Source organism: Eumetopias jubatus, unplaced genomic scaffold (assembly GCF_037043125.1).
Source record: "Eumetopias jubatus isolate StellerSeaLion01/CBP00866 unplaced genomic scaffold, mEumJub1_p1.0 scaffold_13, whole genome shotgun sequence".
Classification (NCBI taxonomy): domain Eukaryota; kingdom Metazoa; phylum Chordata; class Mammalia; order Carnivora; family Otariidae; genus Eumetopias; species Eumetopias jubatus.
This window is the reverse complement of record NW_028274819.1, coordinates 92,333,910-92,357,132: the sequence shown is the minus strand read 5'-3', so window position 1 is coordinate 92,357,132 and position 23,223 is coordinate 92,333,910. Positions and strand designations below refer to the sequence as shown.

Below are 23,223 nucleotides of genomic sequence, written 5' to 3'. Positions count from 1 at the left end.
CCAAGAAGGCTCTCATATGCTAATACAAAGTTTTCACGTGATATCCACAATCATCTTTACAAGAAAGGAGGTGTTATTATCCCCATTTATCTGGAAAGAAATGAAAGTTCAGAGATTCTGAAAGTTCAGAGATTCAGAAATTTCCTAGTTTCGTAGTCCATCAGTCAAACCCGAACTCTGGCATTGTGTTTCACCCCCGAGCTCCTTCCACCCTCTACCAGCTTCTCCCAACAAAACGTGAGCAAAACACAGAGGGGAGGAAGGGCATTTGAAGGTGTGTTTGAATCTCCTCGACGCTGAGGTCTGGAGGACTGCAAGCAGGGCTCCCACGCCGGGCAGGTGGCTGGACTCGCTGAGACTGGGGCCTCTTTCAACTCTATGCTCAGTGACTTATTTTGTTTTATTTTATTTTATTATTTTATTTTATTTTATTTTATTTTATTTTATTTTATTTTTTAAAGATTTTATTTATTTACTTGTCAGAGAGAGAGAACACAAGCAGGGGGAGCTGCAGGCAGAGGGAGAAGCAGGCTCCCCGCTGAGCAAGGAGCCCGATGCAGGACTCCATCCCAGGACCCTGCGATCATGACCTGAGCCGAAGGCAGCCGCTTGACCGACTGAGCCACCCAGGCGTCCCTCAGTGACTAATTTTATACTATCATTAAAATGAAAATGCAGGGAGCTCAGGGGGTGTCCCGTAGATCTGTCCCCGCCAGGTCTTGCCCTCCCCAACTCCGCATTATGAATGGAGTGAATCATCTGGTAAATAATTCACTTGTCATCGGGCCAGTGAGGGTAACAGGAGAGCGGGGGTGGAGGTGGCAGAAGGCTGAGGTTGGCAACCCGAGCCAGACCCCCAATCCTTCCGGGGCTGGGCTTTGCTCTGGAGAGAGAGTGCCGAGTGTCAGGCAGGAGCCCCAGATGGACAGCCACCCGGGGAGATGAAGCCATGGTGGGTCTGAGGGCTCTGCCCAGACCTCTCTGGCTCCTGCTGTTGACACCCCTCTGCCTTCTGCATGTGGGGGCCTCCGGTGAGTGACACTCAGGCCCATTCCCCACTCACATCCTGCTATTTCTCCGCCTGCCTTCCTCGGGATCTCCCTTTAACACTTGCGTGGCCATTCAATGAAGTCCATCAACTTTGTTTATCCACTAGACCTTAGCCCGCGTGCCCTGAGTGACCACTCTATGCCAGGCAGGGGAGGCAGGGCTGGAGCAGAGAGAGCATGCTGCCTTACCCTCCCAAGTCTGGGGTTGTCCCGACGGTCCCTGTCGGGTAGTAAGCATGGAGCGACATGGTCAGATCTGGGCTTCCAACTGTTCCCTCCAAAGTGGATGGTCTTCAGGTTGCTGAGAGCCCTTGGGAGACCAACAGTCTAGCTGAGAGATGCTGGTAGCTTGGGCCAGAGCAGTGTCCACAGGGTTGGGAAGAAGCAGCTTCCTTCCGGGTTAAGTGTTGTTCTTGATCAAGTGAATGGCAGAATTTTGCCCTCGGTCCCTCCCCTCCAGCTTAATGCCTGTCTTCTCTTCTTCTCTTCTCTCTCCGGAGAAGCTGCGAGCAGTGGGGAGAGCCTGAGATCGGGAGCTAGGCTCCACTCCCAGCTCCACCACCTACCGTGTGGTTCTAGATGAAGTGACTTCATGCTCAGAGTCTGAGGGGGATGTGATTACTGGGTAAAGGTAACGCGGGTGCAGGGCCTCACACAAAGGAGGCATTCAACAAATGGAAGCTAGTGTGAATCATTCCTGTGCCTTGTTTGTCATCTGAGGCATTTATTGTCGTCCATGTGTGCTGAAGCTCTGCACCTTATAGTTACCTGGCCACGGGGGGACAGGAGAATGTGGGGCTCAGGCACATGCTGGGGTTCCATGCTAGGTCCTGAGCAGAAAAGAACACCGTAATGACTAATGTCACACTCCCCGACAGACTGAAAGCTCCAGGGAGCAGGGATGGGGCAGCTCATTTGTCATCGTTAACCCTGGCACCTGGTACGGGGCAGGCACCCCATAATTGGCAGTTGACCACTGAATGCTGGATGGGCTGACGGCAGGCTGGTGTCACCTTTCTCTTCTGTAGTGGGTCTGGAATCCCCCGTAGAATCTTTACACAGAGACCCCCAGAACCTGAATTGCCAGTGGCCGTGCAGAACTCCCAATCTTGGGCTGATCATCAGATTGACTTCCGGAAGCTTGTTAAAAATACAGATTCCTGGGCCCCGATGCCCTGGGGATGCTGACTCTGTGGTCTGGGATGAAGCCCGGAGTATTTATTTTTATCAAGCCCCCACACTGGTCTGATGGCACAGGGGATGGGAGCCTCAGCTCCAGTCTGTTCCCTGACCTCAGTCAAGGATTCCCCCAGGCCGCCAGCTCCCTCAGCACAGACAGGAAACTCCGAAGCTCACTCAGAAACCGTCTCTTCCCCACCAACTCAGAGGAGAAGGAGGAGGGGCCCAAGGAGGGGAAGGAGGAGAGCCCAGCCCAGCCCCGATGTCCTGCATCGCCGCTCTGTCCCTAGGGCAGCCCCGCCTGACCCACCGAGCCCCTGACTAGGAGGCCACGTCCATTCAAGGAGTGCGGGGTGGCTCTGTGGAGCTGGCCTGTGGCTCCGGACCCTCACCCCGACCCCCCCCCCCCCGCTCCACCGCCAGTGGTCTTCTGGAGCTTCACTCCCCTGGGCTCGCTGACTCCCCGGCCTGTGGCTGTCACCAATGGAACGGAGTCCAAGGTGGAGGCCGGGGCCTTGGCTCTGGGGGCCAAGAGTCTGCGGGAGCTGCAGGAGGGTGCCTGAGGCCGCTTCCCATGCCAGGCCCTGCACTCGGCCAGGGGCCGGCTGCACACCCCCTACTCCGGCCTCACTCTGGCCGTGCTGGGTGAGGGGCCTAACTGGGACCTGGCTGACCTGAGTTGCTTTGCCTCTACTTGCATGTGCTTCCCGTTGCATGGGGCTGGGCCCACGTTCCACAGGGCCTCACGTCCAGGGACGGAGAACACCTGGACTCACAGGGAACAGAGGGCCAGGGCCCTGTGGGCAGGCCAACCCCCCAGCCGGGCATGGGTCTGTAGTAACAAATGCAGGGCCTCTCCTGCCTCTGGCCTGTGCCCGTATCAAAGCCTTGGGTGAGGCTGAGCGACCTGTCCCCCGTGGAGGGGACCTCTGTGGTGGCCACATGTGCAGTCTGGGAGGGCACAGAGCCTGTGACGTTTGCCTGGCGACATCAGGCACCTCGAGGCCTGGAGGAGGAGCTGGTGGAGGTGATGGAGTGATGGCTTCAGCTAGACCCGATCAACAGGACACACCTGGGCTGGTACATATGCAGTGCACACAATGCTGTCAACCGGCTGAGAGTGATGGGACCTTCCCTGATGTCATCTGTGAGTCAGACTGGGGAGGGGGGGCGGGGGTGTGGTCAGGGCTGGCCCCTACCTTCCCATCTGCACCCTGCCTCCCGACACACCGCAGGGCCCCCAGCAATGCCCCAGCCCGCTGAGCGGCTCCAGTAAGCGAGAACCTCAGGGCACTGTACCCCCTGGGACCAGAAACGGATCTAGTACAGGGGTTCCAGCCTTTTCCAGGTCGTGAGCCCCTCTTCCCAGGAAAATGAGCATACATTCAGAGTCACAATTTTACCTATAATTATGGTAAAAGGGGTGGCCCATGGAGCCTGCCTTTGGGTTGAGCCGGAAGGCCTGGCAGGGACCAACTGAACCCTCAGGAAACCAGGGAGCAGTGGGCAGGGAGGCAGCAAGTCGGTCCCAAGTCAAAGGCTGAGAGACTCAAGTTAGAAATCAGAAGTCTGTCTTTAAAGCACTTGAAGAGGGGCGCCTGGGGGGCTCAGTTGGTTCAGCGTCTGCCTTCGGCTCAGGTCATGATCCCAGGCTCCTGGGATAGAGCCCCACGTCGGGCTCCTTACTCAGCGAGGAATCTGCTTCTCCCTCTCCCTCTGCCCCTTCCCCTGCTCCTGCACTCTCTCTTTCTCTCAAATAAATAAATAAAATTAAAAAAAAATAAAGCACATGAAGAGCAAACAAAGGATCACTTCTCAGAACTTACAAGGAACCCCAAAACAAGCAAGGAGAAAGAAGTAGCAACCGAATACAAGAGTGGACAAAAGTTCTTTCAGTAAAGAGAACAAATAAAGCTAATGAACTTTTGCAAATTAAAAAAAAAGTAATTTAAAAATGGAATGAGAAGTCTGTGAGAAGGAAGGAGACCAGGATGGCCTAGAGCTACGCTGTCCAACGTGGCTGCCGTTCGCGTGGCTCCGAGCGCGGCAGATTTGCCCGAATCAAACAGCTGTGCTCAGCCTACCAAATGCACGCTGGATTTTGGAGACTTAGTCTAAAAAAGAACATAAAATAGTCAAATAGCTCATCAATAATTTTTATAATCGATTACACATTGAAATAACATTCTGGATGTATTTGGTTAAATACAAAATATTATTAAAATTATTAAAACCCATTGGTGCTTTTTGCTTGGTTGGGTTTATTTTTTCTTTTCAGGATTTGGCTACTGGAAAATTTTAAAAATCTGTGGCTCGTATATATCTGTTGGACAATGCTGGTCTAGAGGATTTAAAAAGCCAGGACTAGCGACGTCTTGTCTTGTGGGTGGTGGTTTGTGGGATTGCAAACTCAGGACCATGGAGGAGGGAACCTTCCCAGGTGGGGGCTTCCAAGGGCCTCTGGGATTCCTCAGGGACTCCGAACTCCTGCTCACCCACTCAGCCCCTGCCCCCCTGACCTGAGAGCTCAGCTCTTCGCTCACCAGCCCCTCAGAGGAATCCATCTTTCCCCACCCACCCACTTCTCCCTACTTCTCCTATCCTTCACCCTGTGACCTCTGGGCCCCCCGGGTGGGCCTCGGGACCATGGTGCACTGGTAGCGAAGTCTGTCCAGCCCCATCCTCACCCACTTCTCCACCCAGATCCCTCCTGTGCGATGCTTCCCATCCTCGGGGCTGTGACTTTGGTCTGCACCTGGCCTGGGAGGCTTCCAACTGCCCCGCTGCAGTGGGAAGGGCCCCAGGGAACCGGCCCTACCGCCCTTAGCAACGTCACCTGGAGTCAGCCAGCCATGCAGCTCCCAAATGGCAGTGTTTTCACCTGTGCTGGCCGGCCCCCAGCCCTGGCGCTGCCCACCCTCTGCAGGATCACGCTGTGTGAGTGGACTCAGGACACAGCAGGGCTCTGATGTTCCAGGCAGAGGTGTGGGTGGGGGCCAGGGGAGAGCCCTCGAGGGGCATTGGACTCCAAGACTTGCCATGTAACAAGGAGATGGGCAGCACTCAGCTCAGACCTCCCTCCCAACTGCTCTCCGCTCCAGTCCAGTCTCCACCACACTGCCCTGTCCTCTGCAGCTTGGGCTTGGAGCCCCGTGACACCCTCCTGTCTCCCGGCCTCCAGGGGCAGCAGGCTGTCATTGACCTCACACTATTACTGCCCTCTTGCATGTTGGTTGGTCTTGAAATGTGCCTTTAGCTTTCTCTCTGCTTTGAAAACTTCTATCCACCTCCCAAGACGAAGTTCAAATGCCAGCCTATTTTCAAAGTCCTCCTCCCTGAAGCCCCGGTTTGTCTCTGTACGTGTACTCTAGCATTCATCAAATTATATTATAATCTTGTCCTTGGTGTCGTTCCCACGATTTCTCTGGCACACGGTCAGCCCTCCATAAGTGGTGAATGAACGAATGAATGTGTCACTGAGTCAGTGGGGGAATGAGTGAGTGAAGCAATAAATGAAGGAAGGGGGGCACCTGGGTGGCTCAGTTGGCCAAGTGTCTGACTCTTGGTTTTAGCTCAGGTCATGATCTCGGGGTCATGAGATCTGAGCCCCTCAGAGGGCTCTGCACTCAGTATGGAGTCTCCTTGAGAGTCTCTCCCTCTCCCTCTGCCCCTCCTACTTGTGCTCTCTCTCTCTCTCTCTCTCAAATAAATACATGAAAATGTGAATAAACGAAGGAAGGCGGGAAGCGAGGAAGGAAGGGAGGATGGGGGGAAGGAGGGAAGGGAGGAAGGAAGGAAGGAGGGAGGGAAGGGCTAGGCCTACCAAGCCCCTCTTCCTCCTGTAGGGCCATGCTGAGCCATCATTCCCCTCCAGAGGGTCCCCTCTGAAGCCCCACCTGCTGGACCACAGCCACAGTCGGAGACCAGTTCATCATGCTGAGCTGTGAGTGGCTGGGAGGCGAGCCCCCTGCCCTGCTGAGCTGGCTGGACGGACGGCAGCAGCCCCTCGCTGGCCGTCCACCTCCTGCAGGCTCAGGGAGACCTGGCTGGCCGAGAGTTCACCGGCCGGGGCACTCACCGGCTCAGGGTCCCGGACCCCCCCTGCCAGCTCCAGCTGGGTGAACCGGGCTGGTGGCTTGGTTCTGGGGTGGAGGCAGGAGAGCAGCCCTTTGGAACCAGGAGGAGGGGCTCGGGGGGCTGTCTGTGCCAGAATGCGGAGTGAGTCAGGAGACCGAGTCATCTCATCTCCCGGGGACTCAAGTTTTTTTCGATCCATAAGATCAGAGGGTTTGGTCTGATTGGTCTGATATATAAAAATATATATATGGCTCACATTATATTTTTCGATCCATAAGATCAGAGGGTTTGGTCTGATTTGGTCTGATATATAAAAATATATATATGGCTCACATTATATTTTTACTGGACAACACAGGCCTGTGTTGTCCAGTAAAAATATAATGTGAGCCATATATATAATTTTAAGTTTTCCAGTAGCCACATGTGAAAGAGCAAAAAGAAAAAAGAGAAATGTTTTATTGAACTCAATATATCCAATATATTATTACGTCAATGTATAATAATAAAAAAATTATGAATGAGGTATCCTATATCCTATTCTGTCCTCAGAATCTGGTGTGATTTGCTACAGCACATGGCAGTGTGGGCCGGCCACAGCATGAGTCACTCGCGGCCGGGGCTCCTGCCGTGGGACAGCTCCCGTCTGGCTGCCCCGGGACTCTGTCTCCCTCATTTGCATCAATTTGCATGAGAGGTGCCTGATCATATTCCTGCCTCGCATCAATCGGTATTTCAGGCGCCAGAGGTCTCTACCTCTCTCACTGCCTCTATGTGTTTTGGGTCTGCTTTCTTTCTGTCTTCATCTGGCCCCGCCAGTCCTATTTATTGCCAGCTCAAGAAAAAAAAAGAGTTAAATATTGAAGTGAAAAATGTGAGAAAAGCACACAAAGGAGCAGGTACATATAACGGTTCTCACAAAATGATTCACGTCTTGGTCTCCCGGGGCTCCCAGGAGGCCCTCCGCTGGGAATATTTCCCTCCCTCCGTCTCGGGGCTGGAAATTCCATCCTAGGAGATTCACTGACACCTGAAGTTCTGAGTCTTTAGGACTCAGTCCATAAAAACTAAGCACCTGCTCTGGGCCCAGTCCTGTGCCCGGGGCAAGGAACTGATGGGCCATTAGGGAGAAGGAGGCTCCATGGCAGGTGCTAGGAGGGAGGCGGTTAATACAGAGGTGAGTAAGGCAGGGGCCCCACCGGCGGGAGCTGAGACAGGAGTGGGGTAGCTGAGGGGCATGGGTGCACATTGTTATTCTCAGGGAATCTTGGAGCAGATGGTGGTAGGATTCGGGCATAGAATGGGATCCTGGAAGAAGCAGCAGACTGGCCCAAGGCAAGCTTCACTATCAACTCCGCTAGCCCTGTCTTCTCACTCTCTTCCCCTCCACGGTTGGCCAGCACCTCACCCCCAAGCCTTCCCACTAGCCCGGGCGCCGGGGACCCCTTCCAGCCTTACCCTCTCTGTCCCCGCAGAAGCTCCGCAGTTGGCTCCGTGGCACAGTGGCTCAGCCCCGGGTGTCCGTGCTGGAAGGGGGCGAGGCCTGGCTGGGCTGCACCCTCCTGGGAGGCATGCCGCCTGCCCAGCTCCTGTGGCTGGGACCCCAGCAACAGCAGGTGGAAGCCGGCACCCCTGGATTCATGCTGCACCCTGAGGGTGCCCAGCTCCACCTTCGCATCCGGGATGCTGACCCAGCGCGCCACAGGGGCGCCTACCAGTGCGTGGCCCGCAACGCCGTGGGCAACAGCAGTCGGAGCGTCCTGCTGGAGCTCCGGAGCGAGTCAGGGGTAGTGGGCGTTTGTGTGGCGAGGGGCAGGGGCAACCTCCAGCCGTGGCCCTAAATTAGGGCGAAAGGCACGGGAATCCTCTGCTCCAAAATTTGGACACGCGAGCTCCGCAGGCCCCGACAGGCCCTCCCAAGCCCGGACTCAGATGGGCTTATGTGAACGGGACTCTGCCGCACCCTCGAACGCAGGCAAACGGTTCCCCTTGCTGTCAGAATCATCTTTTGCTCAGTTTAGAGATGAGGAAACCCGTGCCACGCTTCGGTTTGCCTCTCCACGAAACGGGAACAAAGTTGGGTGCGGGGCTTGCACGCACGCCGTGCGGTTGTGGCGGTGCAGGCGCCACCCCCAGGATACCCAGCTCCTCCCAACGTCACCATCCGCCGCCTGACCGACGGGAGACACCGGTGAGACGTGCAGCTGCGGTGGGCCGCCGAGGGCCCCGGGAACCTGACGGGCTTCCTGGGGCAGCCAGGGCCAGCGTCCCAAGCCCGGGAGCCGGGGCCCGGGAGCCGGCAGCCAGAGTCAGGGAGCCTGAGAGCAGGGGCCGGAGGCTGGGGGGCGTGGCCCCGGGGGGCCGCTATGCCTTCCGCGTCCCGGCTCTGAATCGCCGCACGGCTGGACACCCCTCCGAGGTGAAGACACCAGGCGCTGGGGCTAGCGCCGTGGAGGGACTCACCCTTTCTCCACAAAACGGAACCCCAAACCCCGGTTCATCTTCCTCCTCACAGGGCATCCTTTACTCCACTCCTTTGCCTCCATCCCAGGCGCTTTCCTGTCCTCCACCCTCCCCTCAGGCCATTCTCCACTGCTGTCTTTCCCATCCCTCCCTGGGAGGCTCTGGAGGCCCCAGGCCTAGGGGTAGGAGCTACAGTTCAGCTTGAATCAGAAGAAACGGGGATGGGGGCGGGGGGCACAGGGTACTGGTGATTAAGTAAGAGTAGGGGCCCAACTCTGTGCCTCAGTCTCACCGCCCAGGGCACAGGTGGGCTCTCGGCTTCCCACTGCTCCCTCTCCATTCTGGGAACTCCGTATTTCATGGTGTCCTTCCCTTCAGGCCCAAGCTGCCAAGATAATTGGCCTGCTGCCTTCTGTGCCAGAAATGGGGGACTTGGCTGGGGACTCGAAAGCCCAAGAGCACGAGGCATGCAGAGCCCTTCTTTCCTTGGGAAAGACTTGACCTCCGATTCTGTGGGTCCAGTAAGTATTGCCCTTGATTGCCTACCATGGGGCATTGCCTGCTTGCTGCCCTCGAAGGCTTTGCTGTCCAGTTCAGTAGTGGTTCCAAAACCAGGTAAGCAGCATTCTCCCCTCTTAGCGGAGCCCCTTCCCCGTCTATCCAGCAGTGCTGGGTGCAGCGGGCACAGGAGTGGTGGTGGCAACGGTAGCCTTCCTACTGGTGTTCCAGTATCCTGCCTGGCACCGGAGACTTTCCCCTGTGAGTGGGAAGCTCAAGGGCAGGGTTGCTTGACTCCATAGGGGGCCAGGTCTAGACCTATCTAAGGAGAGATGCAGACCCCCCCCCCCGCCCCCACCCCGGGCAAGGGATCTAGGCTCTTCCTTAACTGTGACCTCTCCCCAGTGCTAGCTGTCCATCTGGGCTCCGACTCCCAACCTTAGGCATTTGCGGCCACCCCCCTCTGGGTTCCGGGGTCTCTAGCACACAGTCTGTTGGGGAAGGGAGGGTTATTTTCCCGGAACCTACACTGGGTTGCTCAAGTACTGCAACTTCTTTTCTTCCTACAGGCCTTGGCCAGTTGCTTGTTCCCATGTGAGTGTAGAACCCCAGTCATCCTGGGGGTTGGGGAAAGGAAGGCCGGGGAGGTGCACTCTTCCGCTTCACCCTCAGGGAGCCAAGTCACCAATACAGGGATTCAAGGGAAGGCCTGGAGGCACAAGCAGGTGAGCATGATTTTATCCCAAAGATAATTACTCATATGTAAGGAGAACAGTCCTGAGTTTCACGCGTAATGCTCAGTCTCTGGTCCTGAGAACAATCTGGGACACCTCTAAGGCATCTGTCTTTTGTAGGCATCGAACCAACACCCACCACCCCAGGTTCGGATCCTGCACAAGAACCCACGGATGCCCCAGTTAGTGTCACCATCACTGTGACTGCAACGCTGTGAGCCCCAAGGGGAGCACCAGATATGCATGGACGAGACAGGTGGGAGTTGGAAAGATCCCTGTGTCACACTTGGTCTTAAAACCAAGATGGCTAAGATACTGGCTACCTTTCCCTGCTTCATACCCAGTCTTCACAGGAGGACCAGGCTCAGCTGCAGGGCCTCTAAATGACCCGGTTACAAGAAAAGTCCTGGCCCAGCTTGTGGCAGAGAGAGGTGGAAGGATGAGGGAGACACACAAGTGGAGAAAAGACAAGCCGGGTGTCCAAGGCCACGTGAGAAGGGTGGTCCTGGGCACGGTGCCTGGTGCGTTATGAGCAAGCTAGCCGCTTCCACACAAAGCCTGTGAACTGAGCAGTTGCTGAATAAATCCTACTCAATGCAGTCACTACGAGAGGGCTATTTCAACTGCAGCTCCCACAGGGAGAGGCTCAGCCCAGCGTACGTGCTCCCTTCATTCAACAGTAGCAAGAAATGTGCCCTTCTAGTTCTTGATTTCCCAAATCTCAAATTCCTTCCCCAAGAACACAAGCTTCGGTGACGGGAGGGACCAGCTTCATCAGAGGGGCAGTGGAGTCAGGTGCCCATCCCTGGGTCCCTGTGGCTCTTTTCGCTTTGGTAGAGGGGTATCCCCGAGTCTGCAGCAGTCAGAGGGACGCACAGTCACTGGACTGCGAGAGTGTGTGCCAACATGACAGAGCAGAGGTATTCCAGATGTTCCTGCCTGCCACCAGGCCTGGGGGGAGCTCGCTGACAGGGGATGGGGGCTGTTCCGGAGTCGTACTCTGTCAGCTGTCAGCATGACTCATGGGCTCCAGTGTGTGTGTGTGTGTGTCTGTGTGTGTGTGTGTGTGTGTGTGTGTGTGTGTGTCTGTGTCCCCGAAATCTGGGTGAAACACAAATGAATGCTTGTTCAACCGACTAGAAGAGTCGGGACTCCAAGCTGCCTCGGCAGGGGCCTCAGAGGAGAAGTAGCAGCAAGAACCAGAGGATGACCTTGCCAGCAACGAGTGGTGCCTGAGAGGAGACGGGAAACAGACAGAAACGGAAGTTGCTTCTTAGGTTCTCACAGATTCAGACTTTATTAGAAAAGGGATTTCAAGTTCTCTCAAGGCGCTCAGGACTGGAGCTAAGGTTTAAGGGAGGCTTAGTTCAACATGGGGAATGAAATATGACAAGGCCCCACCCCATGCCAAAGACCCTGTTGGCTGTCTGTTCAAAGCAGCCCAGACACTTTGATTTTTTCTTTCAGGGCTGCTTTTCTTGAGGAGGCTAAGTGTCTGCCCAGGAGTTCACACAGATGTTGCTCCAAGCGAATGGTAAACACAGACAGCAGGCCAGAAGGCCCACTCCTCCCCATGCTCCTCAGGCTGCTCTCCGTCCCTCCTCTCTTCCTTCCAAAGAGATAGAGATCCCTACCACCCCCCCCAAAGGGGACACCTGGGCTCAGGTATTCTCCCAGCCTCCCCATAAAACACTTGCTGGCCTAGATCCTGTTCCTTCAGGGTCTGGATCTCTGCGGTCAGAACAGAAGGGATTAACTCACGTGGCTCTGGGATGTACGATAGGGATTTTCAGGAGAGGACGGGGATGGCAGTTCCAAAGAATTTCCAAGGAAGACGTACACCCACCCCGACCACAAGCTATAAGCAGCTTTCTACAAACAGGGAGTATCTGACGGTCCCCATCTTCACGTGCTACTCTACAGGAAAGCAGCATTCTCTTTTAATATAAAGTCATATCAACCAGGTAAAACCTGTCAACGCTACATCATTTAAAATATGTACAGTTCCAAACATAACATTACAACTTTCAGGAAAAGAAAACACACTTTTCAATAGGATACAAAAACATGCATCTCAAAGCCATTACTTTAAAAAAACAGAGCAACACAGGTGGAATGCACCACGAGGTCAAGTTCCTGGCAGTACTCTACCTGGAATGAGCTCTCTGTGACATGGTCAGCCTGATACAGACGTAGTGGTCTTCACAGACTCACTGCACAAACACAAAGCCCAGAAAGAAATGCTTTTGGAAAAGACCACTTCACAAGGTGTTTAAACATTGCGAGTTCATGTACATCCTCCACAGCACCTGTCAGCCGACTACCAGTACCTAGTGGGTAAAAGGACACAGTGAAATGATACAACAGGAGCGGGGGCGGAGTTTGACGCTAAAACAAAGAACCACAGAGAATTCTAAGACGAGAAGGAACATGAAGAGGTCTGACCAAAGATGTGCTCACTAAGCCCAGGGACGATCCCGTTCCCGGGGGGGCGGCGGCGGTGGTGGTGGTGAGGGCTGTCACTGGGAGACTCCGGGAAGACCAAGTGATAAGCACGGAGCTCTGCCCGCGTGGGACAGAGGGTAACTTCTGGGCTTCAGGGTCACAGTCAGAGGAACCACGCGGCAGGGGTGGGCGAGAGCGTGCGGAACTGGGCTGGCTCCATCGCAAGAGGGAACCGCATGCTTTTGGAAAGCAGTCTGGAAAACTGGAAGGAGTAATCTGAGATTACGGCTCCGGGTAAATCGGGTTGAAAGGCAGGCTCTGTGGTGGGGGGGACTGTGTTGGAGATTTGTTGGGAGGGTTAACGAGAGAGCACACAGCAGCACCGAAAACGGAGCCTGGTACACAGCAGTCACGCCACAGATGCTGCTGTGTCCTGACTTCCTGGGGAAAGCGACACCAGGCAGGACTGTTGTTGGTGACGGTGTAGGTCATACAAGTTCCGAACAACTCAAGGTTAGGGAGAATGCATAACTCCTCAACGGTAAGGCAATTATATATATATATATATATATTTATATATATATATATATTTATATATTTATATTTATATGTCTCAATATATAAAAGCATTTTTTATAAATAAAATACAATAAAAGGGATAACACTTAAAACAGCGTTACTAATAATATAAATAAAAGCAGTCCACAATGAGATTGCCCTAAAGATAAAGTCGTCTTCTCTTCCTAGTGGACAAATCCCATATTCAAACTCAATCTTTTAAAAGCAGTTTATGACCTAAGGCTCATGCTAGTACACCTCTGTTTCCTGAATCAAAATGACTGCCCACAGATATCTACTCCCCAGTTTTCTAAAACCCCCTTTGTGACAGCATGGCTGTATCTTGGTTGGCAAAACACAGGGTATGTTTTCATATTCTGTGCACTAGGACTCTGTCCTTTGTTAGTCACACAAGTAAGGGAGGCAGCTATCCCCCTCCAAAGCTAATTGCATCTACACCACATGAAGAATAAATTCAGTATACTCTAAGTACGGACATTGGGAATGCAGAACTTGATTCTACAGTATCCCTAAAACCTGACCCTGAAATCATACTCACTACATTCTACTCAAAGTCATTCTTGCATAGTGACCCAGCTCAAACAGCGTATTTCACTAACAGCTCTATTTATAAGATACGTAGGCATATATAAGGGGATACTGATTTACATAAACAGTTGATTAACATAGTATTCTAGTCTATTTCACTGCAATTTCTGGGAAACTGTGAACTTTTTTCATTTATGCTGAAACTGCCTGACTCTACATAAAGAGAATCATTTTCTAATTTTTTCCCCAAAGGGATGCACAATCCAAAAACAAGCAGTGATCTACTGAAGCTTGACTCAAGCTATTAAAATAGCTATTAAATAGGAGTAGTGTTTTCTCGTGGGATTTTTTTTTTTTTTTCTTTTAGATGTGGAGAAGAAAAGCCTTCCAAAGGCAGCTGCAAATGTCCTTGTCACTCAGAGGGAGCCGTAACTATGATTTATGGGCTCTGCTAACCAAAGCTTCAGGTGTGTGTTTACAATGACGACATTCTAAAAAAAGTCAGGAAATTTCAAACCATACCCCTTTCCCTCCAAATTAAATCTTTTCTGACACTCACATCTTCCAAGTGTTGCCCATGTTGGAAGCTTGAAAAATAATAATTTTCGGGTGGCATGACACCGGGAGCACAATGTGCGTCTTTCTTTCCAAGTCGCCACTTTAAATTCATTTTGTCCTACTCTTAGAAACAGTCAGAAAGAGCCCTACAGTGACAATCTAATAAACCAATCCAATTTTAATGCAGTGGGACCTGAGGGCTATCTTTTTCTCTCCAGCCGTGGTCCCCTATCTGCATACAGCAATAACCCCACAGACCTTAACCTCAACCATGTTCATGACACCATCTGTGACTAGTGCCTAGAAAACCAAACATCATTTGTGCTCGTGTGCAGACGGAGAGTCGACAAGTCACCTATCACTTCTGTGGAAGGCACTCATACAATTCATAAGACACCTGCTATTACAAACACTAGGTTACAACTGAGCGTGACTTCCAATGTTCTCAGAAAGTCTGATAACACAATACATCAAAGAATAGCTTTCCATCTGAAAACTTCAGTTCCCTCTTAGCCACACTGGCCAATAGGCTGGATCCTTGCAGGAGGAGCTCTTATGGCCACTGAGGTTCTCAGAAACATGGAATGATCCCACCGCTCTCAGATGATTGAAAACTACACAAAACTAGGTTGTTTCCTACGGGAGGGGGAGGAAGGAAGAGGGAAATTTTAAGGCATAAATAATACAAAAGGGCACACACTTTAAGATACATTCATAGGACATTACTACTACAAAAAATAAATAATGATTTTCTCTGACTTGAATTCATGTCCTTCACACACAGTCCATCCCCAGGCCTGTTTTGTGCAGTTACTGGCTTAAAGTGGGAACATGACTGGTCATTTGCACACCTCAGGTTTCTTGGGGTTGCTGAAGGATCCCTGCAGGGCTGTCTAAAGGAATGCCAGGAGGAGACCAGGTGGTCTTTTCAGTACAGTCCTTGGACACAAGGGGCAGAATAAGAGGATTCCAACTTAAAATTTTGTTCTCTGTTTCTGAATGGACACAGCTGTCTCCTGAAAAACACAAAGGTTTGGGAGCATTATGAAATCAGAAAGGCAGATTTTGACAAAACAGTCTCACAACATTACTTTGAGCAATAAAGAAAGAGTAACGAGTAAATGTAGAGCCCAGTTACGCTGAGTTTGACTTTGAGAAAGAAAGTAGGTTTCAAAGATTTAAAATAAGGTTGGGCTCTCATGAACAGTTGTACAATTCACCTGAGGGCTAAAGCAAACCCCTGAAAATCCCGCAAATAACCGCTTTAAGGAAAGGCTACAACTCCAGAAGCAACTCAAATGATAAAAAAGGCCCATGGTCATAAAATACATTCTTCCAGCAAGTCTACTGTTCAGGCACAAACCAAATCAAAGCCCATTTGGATTTATTCTCCAAAATGTAATGGGATTAATAGCCTGAGATGAAGGACATGAATAACAGAATTTCACAGAATTCCTTATATAGTCACTTTTTCAAAGTCCCCAATACCTCCCACCCAATATTTAAAAAATATGTGAGTTGATCACAGAGAGAACATCCTGAAAGCAACTGTCCTCACATAGGTCTTAGCTAACTGAAGACCAGCTAGAAACTTAGGATTTATAATGTCTCCCGGTACCTCTGTTGAACTCTGCTGTATCTTCTGAGCACTCAGAGTTGATCTCATTCCTACTGTCCCGACAGCAAGCATGCTGAGGTCTCGGTGCCATGTCGTCTTTGAAACTCTCCTCAGGTGACTGGCCACCGTCGGGAACTGTGGAAGCCAGACATGCAGGCATCTTCATGTGACTGAGGGGCTTCATTTCCAAACCATCCTGAGGATAAGGTGCTACCACTGGGACCACAGGAAGGGGGCTGATGCTGAAAGTGCTGTTAGTTTTGGTGAAACACCTACGAAATACAACCAAAAGAAACAGAACTGTGTCTAGAGGGATCAATAATTAAAATACACTTAAAAAAAATAATTAAAATACGCTTATTTTGAAGTACCACTTGGTATTTTGTATTCACAGATTCTTAAGAAAGATTAGTGCTCAAAAATAATGAAATGATTCACTATGATTTGAAATATTAAGAACTCAAAAACTACAGTTAAAATGGAATACAGCAGAAGAATATACCACTTAAGAATAAAACCATATGTGGGGCACCTGGGTGGCACAACTGGTTAAGAATCCGACTCTTGGTTTCAGCTCAGGTCATGATCTCAGGGTCATGAGATCAAGCCCCGAGTTAGGCTCCGTGCTGAGTGTGGAGTCTGCTTAAGACTCTCTCTCCTTCTCCCCCTGTTCCTCCCCCACATCTCTAATAAATAAATAAATCTTAAAAAAAAAATAAAACCATATGTGAGGACCTATCTCACAGGCTTCCTTTGCCTTCTGAAATTGTCTTCCATTTCATAATTAACTGGTTCCTGAATATAGCACACAGAAGAAAAAGGCCGTTGGCCACTGGAAGGAATGGGGGAGAAAAAGAAGAGAACAGAAAGCTAAGAAACCTATGGCCACATGAGAGGACTAATTTCATGAAAGCCAACAAAAACGCACAGCTTTGAAATCAGATAATACGTTCCCTCTCACCCTTGAAAAAACACTACATGGATTAGACATTCAAAATCCAGGTTTTGTTTATTTTTAAATTTTTTTCTTTGCAGAGCTAGTTGCTAGAATTTATTAGCACTGAGCATTTCAATTCTGCTCTACTTTTATTTCCTGCCCTCATCTAAGATACGTGTTTTCTTTTTTTCTTTCTCTTCTTCAGACTGGATAATTTCTATTGATCTTCTAGTTCCCTGATTCTTTCTTCTGTTGTCTCCAATCTGCTGTTAAGCTCATTCAGTAAATTCTTCATTCCAGTTAATTGTACTTTTCAGCTTTGGAATTTCCATTTGGTCCTTTTTATAGTTTCTATTTCTCTGCTGCAATTCCTCATATGTGAATTCATCATGTGTTTATCTTCCTTTAGGTGCTTGAACATATTTATAATAGCTGCCTTAAGTTACCGCCTGCTAATTGTGATAGCTGTGTCACCTGAGGGTCTGTTTCTATTGGCATTTTTTCCATAAGTCTCACATTTTCCTATTTCTTCACATGTATAGTAATTTTTTTTTACTGTTTTTTTCCCCCCTCTAATTTTCTGGTTGTTCTGTTGGTCTTGAACTCCATCCTCTGACACCTTCTGTTTGTGTCCTTTACCCAAGACTGGAGAATGCCCTCCTGCAAAAATCCATGAACAAATGTCAGACATTGTCTTTCAAGTTTAGATTTATTCAGTTTCTGCCTGCTTCTGGTTATTCTCCAATACTTCCAAACGGTCCAGATTTCATCATTATTACCCTTGGATGATTGAGTTATTCCATCATTAACAGAAGCTGGAATTACAGAAATATATTTTTTATTTCCATAATTTTAAGAAGAGTCTCACGAAGACATTTCATTTGGTTTTGATTTAGGTATGTTAGGTAGGAAACACATAGCACTGACTAGTAGTATGATGTAGCTAGGCAATGTTAGGGAATAAAGGTAAGAATTCTTTGGATTTCCACCTTTTTAACATGGAATGGTACATTTCTGGGGCATATGAAAATCAGTAAAAGGAATCCAAGCAAATGTTACTAGCATCTCTGTTGGTTCAAGTTATTGGAAATACCAAATGCTAGACAGGAAGAAAGATCTGAACCTGAAAGAGAGTAAGATATCTGTCAGTAAACCAGATCCTTAATTTAAGTAAGTCCAATATTAATTTCAAATAGAGAAATATACTTACTATACATTTAGTGGAATTCAGATACTCGTCACCTGAAAGGAAAGCAAAGTATGTGAGGCATTCATTTGTACAGAATAGTTTGAGTAAAAGATTATTTAATAGGACTGTCTTTTAAGTTTTAATAATATAGAAATATATACCTGATTCAAATAAAACCCAACTGTTTCCATGCATGTCTTAAGCCAATAAAAAATGAAGGAAGCACGAGTATAGAAGGAAGTTTGCTGGAGGCAGAATCAGAGCTTTGGACTAGATAGATCATGATTCCAGGAGAGTATGGCATTCCTTATTTGTCCCATGCTACATTTTATTCTATTCTAAATTTTAAAAGCTTTCCTGGGATGCTGGCAAAGGTGAGCACTAATCTCCTGACAGCCTTTAAATAATGTCTGTGTTATTGGGTTCTTTCCTTCTTGGATTTTGTCAGGTCTCTTCCACTGTCCCAACACCCAGGGAACCTGAGAATCCCCCTGAATTGTTTTCAGTTCATGGGGATCAAATACAGACTCTAAGTAAGGTATTTACCCAAAATGTGGGGCATGGTCAGAGGCAAAAACAAAAGAAAACAAAACAAAAAACAAATAAAACAAAAACCCACAAAAACCCCACCTTTCTGAATTCAGACACTACTAATGAAAATTTAATGGATACTATCCATTTATATAAATAACCTTACCTACAAGAACCTTTTATTCTAAAAGCATCTGCTGAACAACTTCTAAATGTCAGACACTGTGGTAGACACTAAAAATATAAAGGTAAATACAGCATATTTCCAGCTTCCAGTCAAGCAGAGGAGATGGGACAAGTAAACAAATGGTTACAGTGTGATGCAGTGTTATATAGTAAGATATAAAAGACACTGTCAGCACTCACCTGTGAAATGGGTAGTAGTATGTGTGGCTGATGAGAAAGAGCACTTCCCATGTGACCAACTAGAGACCAGTGTCTATTCTTTCCTACTCAACTGTCTTATAGTCAAGGAAATTACGTTAGGTAGTGATTATTGAGTTAGAGAATAAGAAGGATTCCGATTTCCCAAAACCAGAATTATCTCTGTTCAGGGGTATCTATGTGGCTACCATGATTTGTTGGAAATAACTTCTAAAAATTAAATTGCTGGTTTCTAGCTATGACTGATTAGTTTGTATCAGAAGAACTCTCCTGCCAACGACAACTACAAAGGATGGAGAAAGTTTTATTTTAAATCTGCTGAAGTCATCAGAGGGCAACTACCAAAGCAAGCACCTGAATGGCTGAGATTCCAGAGAGAAGGTAAATGTACACCTGAGTTTCAATACCACTTTTCCTCTTGAGGCATTTGCCCAATTCAGTGCAAAAAGAAAAGGCTAAGACATCAAGCAAAAGGTGGTGGCTGCAAAGCTAAGAAGCCAAGCAGGACTCCCGACACTTTCATGGCACTGGGAAGATAGAAACTGGAGTTCAGAGTCTCCTAAAGAGAAAAAGATGTTCCACTGGGACCCTTGAAGGTTTATGCTATAAAAATAATGGTGAAGTAGAAATAGACAATGCTTTTATAGACACTGAAACTCATCAGTAAAACAGGTCCATCCCTAATTGGATGAAAATCATTTGCCCCTTGCCAAAACCAATCCTTCTCTGGAGGGAGAAAACCTCCTCCAGAGCCTCTGTGAGTTTTTATATGCAATGCCCAGAATTCATAAAAAGTTACCAGGCATTTCAAGAGAAAGAAACAAGAGAAAAATAAGTGATGCATATACTGACTTAGGAGGCAAAGACTTTGAAAGACCTGGATGCATATATTCAAGAAAACCAATGACAAGACAAAGAATTTTAACAGAGACCTAGACTCTACTATTGGGATATCTATACTAAAATGTAGAATAACTGAAATTGAGAACTGAATACACGGGGTGAAGAGCTAACTGGGCACAGATGAACAGAGGTCCACTGCACATGAAGCAGGCATTGCACACCATTCAGACTGAAGTATAACAGAAAGGATGGGAAATATAGAAGGAAGCTTAAAAGACATGTGAGGCATAGTGAAAAGCTCAAAAATGTATATAGCTGGAGTCTCTCTGAAGGAGAGAAAAGAGAATGGGACAGAAGCCATATCTGGAGACATAAGGGCTAAGAATTTGCTAAAACCAATGAAAGCTCCAGCACAGATTCGAGAAGTCATATGAACCCCAAGCAGAATAAATACAAAGACAATTACACTTTTGGATGGGAATAATTAAACTGCTGAAAGCAAAATACGATGTGAAAATTGTAAAAGCAGCCAGAAGAAACAGACATTATTACTTTAAAAGGGAACAGTACTAGCTGCACAGATGATTCTCTTCACCAGAAATGACAGAAGCAATAATGCAACACTGTTAAAGTACAAAAAGAAAGTAACTGCCAGCCCGGAATTCAATAAACTACAGAAAGGGTCCTTCAAAGAGGAAGATGAACTGAAGGCATTTTCAGACCAAAACACTGGGAGAATTTGTGACCCTCAGATCTGTATTATAAGAAATATCAAAGGCAGTTTTTCAAGTTGAAGGAAATGAATGCCAGCAGACGCAAGAAAGGAAATACAGAAAGGAACAAGAAGAAAGGTAGTGTTAGGAATTCTGAATAAATACTGACTTCAAAAAACAGGAACTGTAATGTCATAGAGGGTTTTAATTATTTGTAGAATGAAGACCTGTGACAAAAATAACACAAAACCCTAGAGAAGGAATGGAGTTAAAAATGGTCTAGGAAGTGGTAAAGTACTATATATACGGGACTCTGATTCAAGTCATAATGTCCAGCACCAAGCACATAGTTCATGGCACACCGTATGACCTCGAAAACATCAGATTTTTTTTTTTACTATCCTTTTTCTTAAGTAAATTCACTATCGGGGGGTAGAGGGGGCCATGACTAAACTAATTGGAAAATACCTTGTAATACCTTGTTAATGCCCAATACTAAGGTAAGACATGTCCATTAAAGTGAGAATGAACAGATACACTTACTCCTGAAGCTTTTTGTATCCCTGTAGTAATCTCCGTCCTTGTTCAATACTGGCTCTGTTGTCTGGGTTTCCTTTTATCTGTTGGTTTCAAAGTTGTCTGACTTAGAACTTCAGTCTCCTTGAGGGCAGGCAATGACTGTCCTCAGTGTCAGAGAAAGCTCTTAAAACAGTGAGACATACAGCACACACAGACAGGTCCTTAAAAAAAAAAAAAAAAAAATTCCTGACGGTGATGCTGTAAAACTAACTGAGCTTCTGGCTTGATGCCTCATTTCTCCGCAAGAATCTGGAAGTCACACAGAGGTCCTAGAAACCTAAAAGACCAAAAGGGGTCATCAGGTCAGAAAGGAAAGTTTTCATTTAAAAGAAGCAAAGTTAAACTGTAGGGAAAACAAAAAAATACTTGCCAGAATTAGAAAAACCAAGGAAGTTCCCTAAAAACAAAATTTTATAAATTAATAATTTGTTTAGGTAGATAGAAGATGAATGAAATTTCATCATGTTAACATAAAATAATGAAGACTCACCGGATAGTAAGAAGCCTTAAATTCTTCTGTTTCTTTCCTTCTAGTTTCTTTTTTTCTGTTCATTTCTTGCATTTAAAGCAAAGGATGAGATTTTTAAATGAAGTGTAAAGGCGGCCCTAACAGTCTGAGTGTGAGGCACCTCTGTGAGGCAGTGGAGGTGAATTGCATGGGTGGGGCAGGACCGAAGGGATGGCCAAGACAGAGGGGCCATGGCCAACTATGACGGATGATAACCCGGTTTTTCTGTGTCGGAATAAACACACAGATTAAATACACAAGATGTTTTAAAATAAATGACATATATTTAACAAGAAAAAAAAAGTACAATTTTACTATTCCCTGTTCCTTGGTATCTATTTTTCAGCGAAGTGAAATAGGAGATGACAGTCGCCGTTCACTTTTGTTCTGAATTGTGACTCTCAATTCACAGAACGGTGTTGAGAGTAAGATCATCCTTCGAGTTAGATGACCTACTTTCCAACAGGATAAACCAAACTGATTTAAAGTTTTCTAGTACACCAAATCCTGACTCCTAATCATCAGGAATTAACCATTTAGATAACCACATGTAAATAATTCCATTCTATTCCAGGTATCTACATGTGTTGGCATAAAAATGGCTTCAACTTAGGGGTTATGTGCTAAGACACAAGCATAGAGGACAAAGTATATAAAAAAGGAATAGGGGCGCCTGGGTGGCTCAGTTGGTTAAATGTCTGCGTTTGGCTCAGGTCATGATCCTGGAGTCTTGGGATCAAGCCCCGTGTTGGGCTCCCTGTTCAGCGGAGAGTCTGCTTCTCCCTCTGCTCCTCCCCCCTGCTCGTGTTCTCTCTCTCTCCTTCACTCACTCTCTCTCTCAAATAAATAAAAGTCTTTATAAAATAAAATTAAATTTAAAAAAATAAAATAAAAAAGGAATATAATACCTGTTCTGAATAGAATTAGGAATATAGCATGTGAGAACAATTTTACTGATTAATACTTGAACTAAAATTTCCAAAGCTTGTCAGGTAATCACATAAAAAAATATAAAGACCCAAATCTATAGGCAGTGAAAAAGAACAGGTCAAATGAGTCTATCTGCAAATATCTGACATTCATCAAGATGCTCTTATAGTGCACATCTTACAGTTCATATAGTCAAAGAGTTTGTAATTTCACTGCCTTAGGCTTCTCAAATAACCCTTCAATTGCAGTTATTATTGGCTTAAGGCAGAGTGAAGGTTTTCACGGAGTTGTCTCTGGCTCAATGAAACTACTTTTCTTAATTTTAAGTTTAAAAACACCGAGTAAATAGAACTCTGGACATCTTGCCACATACAAAAATGTGTGCTAAAATGAATTCAGGTGGTCTTAGTTTACCAAGATATCTTTCAGTTAACAGGAAAGACCTGACAAACCTGTAAGATGGAAAAATGACTATTATAGTGTCATAAAAATAATATTCTTGAACCCACCGTCTGAAGAGCACACACTAGGAAACAAGAGATTGGAGTAGTGGCATAGAATTGTGCTTGGATGAGTATGTTGCTTTAGTATTTGACTAAATGTATTTTGGACATTCTAGCAAAATTATCTAGGACCTCTGAAATATTTTCTAGTGAAGTGTTCCACTTCTGTATACACAGTTGGATATTTGTTAAGCATGATTACATACAGAATTACTCCGATTAGACACCTGCATAAATTGTGCATTAAGTTTCCTCTTTTCATTATCCCTAGAGGGCAAAGACTGGCTATCCATGAATTTCTTGGATGTGTGACACTTACGTTCATGAGTATGTTCTTGAGACTTCTGAAACAGTCACATCTTGGTGGTGGTTTGTATT

At 47.5% G+C, this 23,223-nt stretch overlaps 2 protein-coding genes across 2 annotated transcripts in view; one reads left to right on the top strand and one right to left on the bottom strand.

The window, feature by feature from the left end:
- Positions 1-949: 949 nt before the first annotated feature.
- VSIG10L2 (V-set and immunoglobulin domain containing 10 like 2) lies at positions 950-10,218 on the top strand. Its single transcript, XM_028125933.2, is given in 16 exon segments — positions 950-1,031; positions 2,519-2,649; positions 2,651-2,871; positions 3,099-3,343; positions 3,346-3,375; positions 4,932-5,165; positions 6,103-6,232; positions 6,234-6,346; positions 7,781-7,803; positions 7,805-8,081; positions 8,442-8,558; positions 8,561-8,739; positions 9,408-9,531; positions 9,836-9,860; positions 9,939-9,991; positions 10,121-10,218. Coding segments are annotated over 16 exon segments (2,082 nt in total).
- Positions 10,219-14,878: 4,660 nt separating this feature from the next.
- Positions 14,879-23,223, bottom strand: part of CDON (cell adhesion associated, oncogene regulated) — a 59,303-nt gene continuing 50,958 nt past the window's right edge. The window contains exons 18-19 of the mRNA XM_028125950.1: positions 15,729-16,000; positions 14,879-15,126 (exon numbers count right to left, since the gene is read on the bottom strand). Of these exons, the coding sequence (XP_027981751.1) occupies positions 14,963-15,126; positions 15,729-16,000 (436 nt within the window). The 3' untranslated portion in view covers positions 14,879-14,962. The remainder of the gene's footprint in view (positions 15,127-15,728; positions 16,001-23,223) is intronic.